The sequence below is a fragment of the Brassica oleracea genome, chromosome C3, assembly GCF_000695525.1.
Source record: "Brassica oleracea var. oleracea cultivar TO1000 chromosome C3, BOL, whole genome shotgun sequence".
NCBI lineage: Eukaryota > Viridiplantae > Streptophyta > Magnoliopsida > Brassicales > Brassicaceae > Brassica > Brassica oleracea.
The window spans coordinates 52491482-52501927 of record NC_027750.1 but is presented as its reverse complement, the minus strand read 5'-3'; the positions used below and the strand labels follow the sequence as shown (position 1 = coordinate 52501927).

The 10446-nt window shown below is 37.4% G+C and overlaps 1 protein-coding gene across 1 annotated transcript; it reads left to right on the top strand.

The window, feature by feature from the left end:
• The first annotated feature begins 1269 nt into the window (after positions 1-1269).
• Positions 1270-1850, top strand: LOC106333928. The gene is given in 2 exon segments (XM_013772309.1): positions 1270-1621; positions 1623-1850. Coding segments are annotated over 2 exon segments (465 nt in total). The 5' UTR covers positions 1270-1288; the 3' UTR covers positions 1755-1850.
• The last annotated feature ends 8596 nt before the right edge of the window (positions 1851-10446 follow it).

The window sequence follows — 10446 nt, the reverse complement described above, 5'->3', positions numbered from 1 at the left end:
TATTCATATTCATATATAATCGTATTTTTTGTCTTTTGACTATTGGATTCGACCTTCGTCATCAATTCATCACACAATCAGGTTCATCGTGACGTTATTTATAGTTAACCAAGAGAACATTTGACGTAAAAAGATGGTAATAAAAATAATACATGAGAGTCATACATTAAATTGAAGCATTCACAATGGGCCTATTAACTCGATAGTCTGGATGGGACTAGGCCCAAGATCGTTAATCCCATTATTAATGTCGTTGAAGTTGAAGAAACGGGTTCATGATACTTTTTTTTAAACAACTAAAATTTATTTATTAATAGATTCTAAACAAATTGCATAAATACATATACAACAATAAAAAATACCAAATAAAATAATTAAAACATGAGAAAGCTTCATGCAAACTTAAAATCTTTGTAGCATTTGAAATATCAGTTCTCTTTGTTGTATTACACTGGTCTCGTTCCAATTTAGATATATTAATATTTTTCGGTTTAGAATCTAGTATATTGATTAAACCGTAAGAAATAATTATTGGAATGACCAATTTTTCAACGATTGAAAAGATATAGCCATACTACAAAATTTGGATGATGCATTATATGATTTCAAACAAATATTTTGATACCAAATATATTGTATTAAAATATAAGTTTTGAAAATAATATGGTAACCGACATCATACTCTTTCTTCTCGTCTCTAGATCTTTTTCTTCTTGTTGGGTTCATGATAATATTTATCATTAAAAAATATTACTATTGATTCAAAAGTTTAAAATGATATTATCATATAATTTAATAATGTAAAAGTGTTGATTTTGTAAATAACCATTCCGCCATTCCGAAGGTTATTACTTACTAATCCAGGCTTTTATACAAAACAACTTCTGCTTACTCTTGGCATTGGCTGCCTAGCCCTCTTTGTGAGGCTTTCCAGGAAGATTGCATGGATATAATCATCACTATCGATTTGTTTACAAACCCATTTTATTTCAGGCATTAGAAAGAACCTGTATTTTCTTCCTTGTCAAGCAAGATAATATTGAATAAGTTAACAAAAAATGCATTATAAACTCCATTATATATTATGTACGTAACAGCATATTATTAATCACAGGGTTATGATGCCAGCCAAAAATGGGGGACTAGAAAGGCTCATCACACAAATATCATGTTTCATGTTACGTTCTCAAACACATCATAAGCCTCATAGAAACATTATTATATAGCGAAGAAACCAACACTCGAGTAAAAGCATTCGACAATAAAAAAAGAAAGTGTTTTAACTATCATGGCGTTACGAGAGATAGTAAGTGATGATATAGAGAGCTACAGTGAGCCATCTCTTTGTCTGGATAAAGCCAAGGAGCTTCTTGCACTCCTCAATTTACCCACAGGATTGTTGCCACTGAAGGACATGACAGAAGTTGGGCACAACAAAACAAAAGGGTTTGTGTGGATGAGGATGAGAAGCAAGATTGAGCATACATTCGCTGCAATAGGTCGTAAAGTGATATATGACACGGAGATAACTGCTTTTGTTGAAGACCGTAGGTTGAAGAGACTAACGGGAGTTAAAAGCAAGGAACTCATGATCTGGGTTCCAGTGCATGATATCTTCATCAAAGAGAAAGAGCCTGAGAAGATAACATTTGCTAATAACACCGGCCTGTCACGAACATTTAAGGTTTCAGCATTTCATAGCGAGGCTGATGAATCGGAAGAAAAAGAGAAGTGACTAAAGTTACTTGATGTAGTAAGCAAACAATAAAGAACATAAATTGTTCCATATCAATAGAACCAACACAGTGTCATTAATATCGTAAAGAGAATCATTTCCCTAAGTTTTTGCACATGACTAACGTTAGTAAATACTCGCTACGAAAATATCTATGAAGTGAGACAATGTGTAGACTGTAGAGTTTAGGTTTTACCAAGTTCACTGTTTTTCTGAGTAAGGAAACCACCAAACTGCAGGACAAAGCTCTCAGTTTGTTTCTGTTGTATAAAGATACTTGTACCGAAACAACCAAATCTTTAAAAGAGGTCACGGTAAAATAATCTATTGACAAAGGATACGAAAGAGATAAGAGGCTGGACTTGAGAAACGAGGCTGGACTTGAGAAACTTTTCAGGAATATAGTGGAGTTGGTGAATTTAAACTCACAAGAAGCACCTAACAGTTGGAGAGCAAAGAGACAAGTTGGGTGAATTATTTATAGTATTAGTCACATGATCTATTTAAGGATGGAAGAAGACAAGAAAGGCTCCAAGACCATTGAGGACTTGTCACTATCCATCGATCAGATTTCCATTCTTTATTCTTTTCTTAGTTTATGAGTTTCATATTTTATTCATTGTTGTACAAATGCATCTTACCTTTAAATCTCTGTAACATGTTTATGGTTAAGGAAAAAATCCTTCTTTACTCTATCTCTCTTACTCTTGATTTCTCTTCTCACTCTCTCTCTTGTTCTTCATTAACTTTCATGGTATCAGAGCTTTAAGCTCATGATTACCTCAATTACATCCGCAAGTTTACTCTATTTCTCTCTGTCTCTTGATTCTCTGGTTTTTTATTTCACAAATTTCTCTACAGATTTCTTTTATCCAGTGGATAATAAATCTGAGTTCTTGAGTGTTCTTGAGTATTTTCTTCAAATTTCTTGGCTGTGCTCACTTTGTTATGTCTCTAATCTTATTTCATTGAGAGAAATGAAGCAGTACAGAGCAATTCACATTCCAGTCACACTCAAGGGACCAGGAAACTATATTACCTGGTCTAGGATGGCCATGACAGCCGTTGGAGGTAGAGGTCTTTGGGAGCATGTCTCTTCAAGTTCAACTCCAAAGAAGGAGAAGATGACAAGGAGGTTGTAGTGGTAGATGAAGGCAAATGGGTTCAGGAAGATCTCATGGTGATGTCTACCTTGCAAAGCTCTCTTGATAGTCCTCTTATGGACTCTTACTCACAATGTACCACCACAAAACAGTTGTGGGATACTTTGCACAAGGTGTATGGCAACACTTCAAATCTCACCAGAATTTTTGAAGTGAAGAGAGCCATTAACAACTTACAGCAAGAAGAAGGAGACTTCACCAAGCATCTTGGGAAGTATAGTCAGCTATGGTCTGAGCTGGAGATGCTAAGGCCAAGCACCAATGACCCTGACACACTTGAAGCCAGGCGTGAGCAAGATAAGACCTTTGGATTGCTTCTCACACTCAGCCCAAGCTTCAATGATGTGGTGAAACATATATTGAGAGACAAGGAACTTCCATGCTATGATGAAGTGTGTGCTCAACTTCAAAAGGAGATAGGCTCAGATGGTCTCTTTGGAGGTGGAAAATGAGGTCTTTCTATGGCACACAAGGCTGAGAATATGGAAAGTGCATCAGCTAACAAAGCTTACTTCACAAATTCTGGTAACCAAAGTATTAATGCTTTAAATTCTATTCACAATGAATCACACACTGCTAGGCCAATGATCATTGATTCATGAGCTTCTCATCACATGATTAGGGATGCTAGACTGAGTAGTGATATTAAACCAGCTCTAGGAAGTGTTGTGATTGCAAATGGTGATAGAATTCCAATTAAAGGAGTAGGAAATCTGAATCTGTTTGATAAAGAATCTAAAGCTTTTTATATGCCTATCTTTGCCTCTAATCTTTTATTTGTGAAAAGAGCCACTAATGATTTAAATTTGCAATATTATTTTTAGTCCTAATGATGTGTGCTTTCAGGATATTGAAACAAGTAAGATGCTAGGCAAAGGTGTGAGCAAGGGAGAGATGTATTTCCTTGAAGATACCAAGCTTAGATCAGATTCTACTTATGCATTTAATTCTGGTTCTGTTTTAGCTAATGATGTGTTATGGCATGATAGATTAGGCCACACTCATTTTCATGCTTTGCAACTGATGTTACCTAATCTATCTCTTAAAAAAAGAAACTTGTGAGGCTTGTATTCTTGGTAAACATCATAAATTGTTTTTCCTTCATCTATGACTATTTATGAGAATTATTTTGATCTAGTTCACTCTAATGTTTGGACTGCACCTTGTGTTTCTAGAGAAAACCATAAATATTTTGTGACATTCATAGATGAGAAATCAAAATATACTTGGCTCACATTGATTCAAAGTAAAGATAGAGTTTTAGAACTTTTATTAACTTCCAAAACTATGTAACTAACCATTTCACTTCCAAGATCGAAATTTTTAGGTCTGATAATGGGGGAGAATACACTAGCAATACTTTCAAACAACACTTAGCAAAACATAGAATTATTCATCAGACAAGCTGTCCATACACACCACAACAAAATGGAGGGGCTGAGAGAAAAAATCGTCATCTTATGGAGGTTGCAAGAAGCATGATGTTCCACACCAATGTTCCAAAGAGATTTTGGGGAGATGTTGTGGTTTCTGCATGCTATCTCATCAATAAAATCCCAACTAGAGTCCTCAAAGATGTCTCTCCATTCAGGTATTGAACAAAACTAAGCCTCCTATTGATCAATTGCGTGTGTTTGGGTGTGTGTGCTATGTGTTGCTACCAGGTGAGCAAAGGACCAAGCTTGATCCCAAGAGTATCAAAGCTATGTTCATAGGATACTCTCATACACATAAAGGATACAAGTGTTACCTGCCAGACTCAAGAAGGGTAATGGTCTCAAGGGATGTCAAGTTTGTGGAATCAAAGGGGTACTATGATGAGAAGAGCTGGGAAAACCTTAGGGATCTCTCACATGGCCATCTGATAGAGCAAACAACCTGAAGATCATCCTGGAAAGTTTAGGAATCAGTAAGCCTCGGAGCAGTGAGGCGCTTAGAACCTCTCCATCAACACCAGTGGCTGTAACCAATGAAGAAGCAGTACCAATTGTTGAGCCAGTCCATCCTGATCCTGAGGGGGACAATGAGCATGAATCAACACCAGAAACACCAGAAGATGATTTAGCATCAGTTCATGATCAAGATGGAGCTGAATAATATGAAGACGTAGTGGTAGAAGAGCAGATTCAACCATTGAGGAGGAGTACTAGAGTGAAGAAACCATCCAAGTGGGTCGACACCAGGGTATACTTCAACAGCAATGCAGTGGCTCATCCTATCCAAGCAATCTGCTCCTTTGCAAGCTATATCCTCAAGAGCATGTAGCTTTCATTAGTAACCTGGACCAAGAGTATGTTCCAAAAACATATGAGGAGGCTATGGCTGATGAAGAATGGAGAGAATCAGTTGGAGATGAAGTCAATGCCATGGTCAAGAATGATACTTGGTATGAAACTGAACTTCCCAAAGGCAAGTAAGCAGTAACAAGTCGCCTCATCTACACTGTCAAGTACTTGGATAATGGAAAGCCAGAAAGGAAGAAAACAAGACTAGTTGCAAGAGGATACACCCAAGTCTATGGAGAAGACTATCTAGACACCTTTGCACCAGTAGCTAAGCTCCACACCATAAGAATTCTGCTCTCTTTGGCTGTAAACTTGGAATGAGATCTATGGCACATGGATGTCAAGAATGAATTTCTACAAGGAGAGCTTGAGGATGAGGTGTATATGAGACCATCACCTGGTATGGAAGACATGGTCAAGCCAGAAAATGTCCTAAGGCTGAAGAAAGTAATCTATGGATTAAAACAGTCTCCAAGAGCCTGGTATCACAAGCTGAGTACAACCTTCAATGGAAAAGGGTTTGTAAAGTCAGAAGCTGATCACACACTCTTTACCCTCACAAGTAAGCAAGGAATTGTGGTGATTCTGATCTATGTAGATGATATCATCATAACAGGAAGTGACAAGGAAGGTATCATCTCTACTAAATTTTTTCTCAAGTCTACCTTTGATATTAAAGATTTGAGTGAGCTAAAGTACTTTCTAGGAATAGAAATATGCCGCTCTAAAGAGGGGGTTTTCTTATCTCAAAGAAAGTACCCACTTGATCTTTTAAAATAGGCAGGTGATATCTTGCATATTTGCATTGTTTTAACCATCCATTTTGTACACATTGATCATATAGATTAGGAATTAAGCATCTTTAGGATCCATATTGCATTCATAAGTCTTTATCAGGTATCAGAGTGTCCTATGGAGCGATTGGAGGTGTTTAGAAGCATTTTGGTACAAGAAGGGATGGAAAATGAAGTTGGTTCGGTTTTGGGCGAGCACGACGCGGATTGGAGCACCCCGAGTTCACCTACCCGCGTAGCCGAGCAAAGAAGAGCCTCCACGCGGGATGAGTGGCGCGGAATCGTGAACCCGCGCGCACGAAGAGGAAGAAGCGAGACGACACCTCGACGCGGGGTGGAGCGACGCGGGTTCCCTTACCCGCGTTGTCGAAGAGAGCCAGTCGATGGAGTCACACGGAGTCGCCTACCCGCACGCATGATGAGAGAGCAGCCTCGACGGTCTGACGCGGGAAGAAGGGCGCGGGACGAGCTACCCGTGTGCATGAAGTGAAGGTCTCGACGCTCCAACGCGGGTAGGGTCGCGTGGGTTGTGACCGATGCCTCCTACCCGAGTCGAATCTTTTCCTTAGTCGGATTTTAGTGTTTTTAAAGGGCTTTTTAGACTTTTAATGGAAACCTTTAGGTTTACCAAAGACATATAAATACTTTGTAGATCCCAAAGTTGAGAATTATCTTCTTTTCTCTCCAAGAACACATAAACCTCTTTAAAGAAAATTTAGATCTTGAATCATTTTCCATCTATATTCTTTGTGTTTGTGTGATTATCTTGCTCTCTAATCATGTTTAACCTTGAATCATCCATGGTTTTGGGGTTATTCATGTCTATGAGTGAGTAGACTAATCTTGGATTCATGGGCTAGGGTGATTAAGGGTGATTAGAGAAGATCTAGGGTGTTTAGTGTTAGATTTACTTGTTTTCATGCTTGTTGAGGGTTCTCAATACTATTTTAGTCTTTATCATACTAAAATAGATCTCTAGGCATTTTCTGCCCACAAGGTGTATGATGAAATGCCTGAACTAACTCTTCAATGCTTTTAGCTTGCTTTACCTAAGAGATTAGTTGCTAAAGGAGTTAAGATTGCTATTAGACTTGTTCTCTATGTTTGCTTTAGTAACATTCAACCTAAGAGATTAGATGCTTGAGTTGCTTTACCAAAAGAACATTCATCTAGAGATAGAGCTTGTTTAGCTTAGTGTCTAGGCATAAGGAAAGTGTTTGATTGATAGCTTGCCACCCTTAGATTGGATCTACATCACCCAAAATCAAATACCTAGCCCCATGAGTCCTCTTGCTTCATATTGAGAAATAAAGTTTATTACTTTATTGCATTAGCTTATTAGTTCTTAGTTCATACAATCTTTAAAACCAGATTGCACTTAGCTTAAGCATGAACTTGCATTCACTTTGCTTTAGAATCACCTAGGATTGGTTCGACAATCTTTTATACTACAACATCTGATTAGGAGCCTTGAAAACTCCTAACATCAGCAGGTGAACTTGGAGCAAGAGTAGCTAAGACACCACTTGAAGAAGGTTACAAGGTCTTGCGTGAGGGGGAGTTTGAAGATACTCCATTTGGCGACTTCAGGCTCTATAAAAGGATGGTTGGGAAGCTGATCTATCTCACAATTACAAGACCAGACATCTGCTTTGTTGTGAATCAAGTTAGCCAGCATATGCAAGCACCTAAGGTTCATCATTGGAATATGGAGGAAAGGATCATGAGGTACCTAAGGGAGGCTCCTGGTCAAGGTGTTTGGATGGGATGCAACAAGAGCACAGAGATTGTGGGATATTGTGATGAAGATTGGGCTGGTGATAGAGTGGACAAAGAGTCTACTACAGGATATTGCACCTTCATTGGAGGAAATCTAGTTACTTGGAAGAGCAAGAAGCAGAAAGTGGTGTCTTGTTCAAGTTCTGAGGCAGAATATAGAGCAATGAGGAAGCTGACTAGTGAACTCATCTGGATCAAGAACCTGCTGAAAGACTTAGGCGTGGAAACAACAACACCAATAACCATGCATTGTGATAACCAGGCATCCATTCATATAGCTTCAAACTCAGTGTTTCATGAGAGGACGAAGCATATTGAAGTGGATTGTCACAAGGTGAGACAAGCTGTGGAGCAGAAGATCATTCTACCTTGCTACACTAGGAGTGAAGACCAGCTACCTGATATCTTTACCAAAGGAGCAAGCACCAAAGTCTGTGAGTTCATTCATCCAAGATTGGGACTCATAGACTTGTCCAGATCATGATCTCCTTAGCCATGAAACATCTACTCTTTTTCCTTTGTGTGTTTTTGTCCCACTGGGTTTTTTCACACAAAAGTTTTAATAAGGGATGTGTTCATGGTTTCCAAGCTCAACCATGTTGTATGGTTAAGCTTGAGGGAGAGTATTGACAAAGGATATGAAAGAGATAAGATGCTGGACTTGAGAAAAAAGACTGGACTTGAGAAACAAGGCTGGACTTGAGAAACTTTTCAGGAATATAGTGGAGCTGGTGAATTTAAACTCACAAGAAGCACCTAACAGTTGGAGAGCAATGAGACAAGTTGGGTGAATTATTTATATTATTAGTCACATGATATACTTAAGGATGGAAGAAGACAAGGAAGGCTCCAAGACCGTTGAGGACTTGTCACTATCCATCGATCAGATTTCCATTCTTTATTCTTTTTTTAGTTTATGAGTTTCATATTTTATTCATTGTTGTACCAAGGACCAAGGCATCTTGCCTTTAAATCTCTGTAACATGTTGCACATTATGGTCAAGGAAAAAAAATCATTTTTTATTCTATCTCTCTTACTCTTGATTTCTCCTCACTCTCTCTCTTGTTCTTCACTTTATTCTTCATTAAATTTCATAATCATGGGGTGAGTCTAGTTTCTCCAACCCTGCCCATCAATCTGCTTCTCTTTTCCTTCTCTAAGCACCAAAAGTCTTGAAATCTCCCACACCCTTTTTGCTCAGAATGCTGCCTCTACTTACGGTGTAACGTAGTAGGGTAAATAACTCTTGTGCAAATTATGTGGTCAAGAAACTGAATCCCCCTGCTCATATATTCAATCTCTTAACTTCAAGTTGTCCTATCTCAAACCGAACACTCTTATCACAAAACTCAATGATTTCCTTCAGGATCTTCACTGCATCCTCTCGAGGCCCTCTCATTCCAATCAGGAAATGACCACCATACCAAATGTAATCCACCATCCTAGTTTTTCCTACCAAACTCTGGCCAGGCTGGTTGTGATAGCCATCTTCAATAAACTACTTCCACATTAAATCGTCTTTACGAGGTCTTAAATACTCAACTATCTTCGTTTCCATAAGTCGATCAAGCTCATTAAGACATACTCCCTCCGTTCCTAAAAGATCTATGTTATAGTTTTTTCACACTTATTAAGAAAACATTTAAAATTGTATTTTCCAATACATTGTTTTCCTTAATTAGCTATTTTCAATAACTTTTAACCAATGAAATTTTATTAAACACAATTGTATTTTTTGAAAAGTACAATTTTTCATTAATTAATGTCTTGAAAATGCAAAAAATGTATCTTTTTAAAACAAAATTTTTTTCTAAAAAATGGATCTATAAGGAACAGAGGGAGTATATATTACCAAGCAAAGGACTCGATATGCCACAATATCCATATATGTAAGCTGAAATATTTTTAATTATCCTAAAATATTTACAGTCAGGATAAACTTAAATTTATGTAAGCTGAAGTATTTTAAGTTATCCAAATTATTTGTAAATTTTCTTTTCCCAACCGAATAAAAAACCTAAACTAAAAATAAATCAGAATTTTATAAATACTCAAATAATTTCTATATATATATTCCCTAAATATATTTCAAAATAAAAAAATATAAATACCGAATAACCTTTTTTTTTTTTGAGCAACAAATACCGAATAACTAAATCTATTAACATATATAGACGTTGTTGTGAAACAATAGATTTAGAGCTGAATGTTTCTATATGTTATTAATGAATAAGTGTTCCCTTTATATATGGGATTACAAGATAGATAAAATGAAAGATTACAAATCATAAACATAAAGAAAAAAGCAAATCATAATCATACAAAGAAAAGGAAATTGGGTTTCCTTTTTTCCTAAATCGTCTCTCTCTCCTTATATGCGGCCGCCGCCTCTCTCTCTAGGGTTTGGGCCTCTAATGGATCGGGCCGGTTATGGACATCCCTCAATTGATTTATAACACTCCCCTTTGGATGCCATAACCATACAGGGATTGTAATACGCTTAATGTTGCCTCATTATAATATTATCAAGAAAACCCAGTGGGACAAAACCATGATGAAGGAAAAAGAGTACAACACGTACTACTCCCCCTGATGTGAACCTCAGTGGAGGTCTTTCAGCCTACGCATCCCAATCTGATGCGTGAGCTTCCTGAACGTGCAGGTAGAAAGTGCATTGGTGATTAGGTCA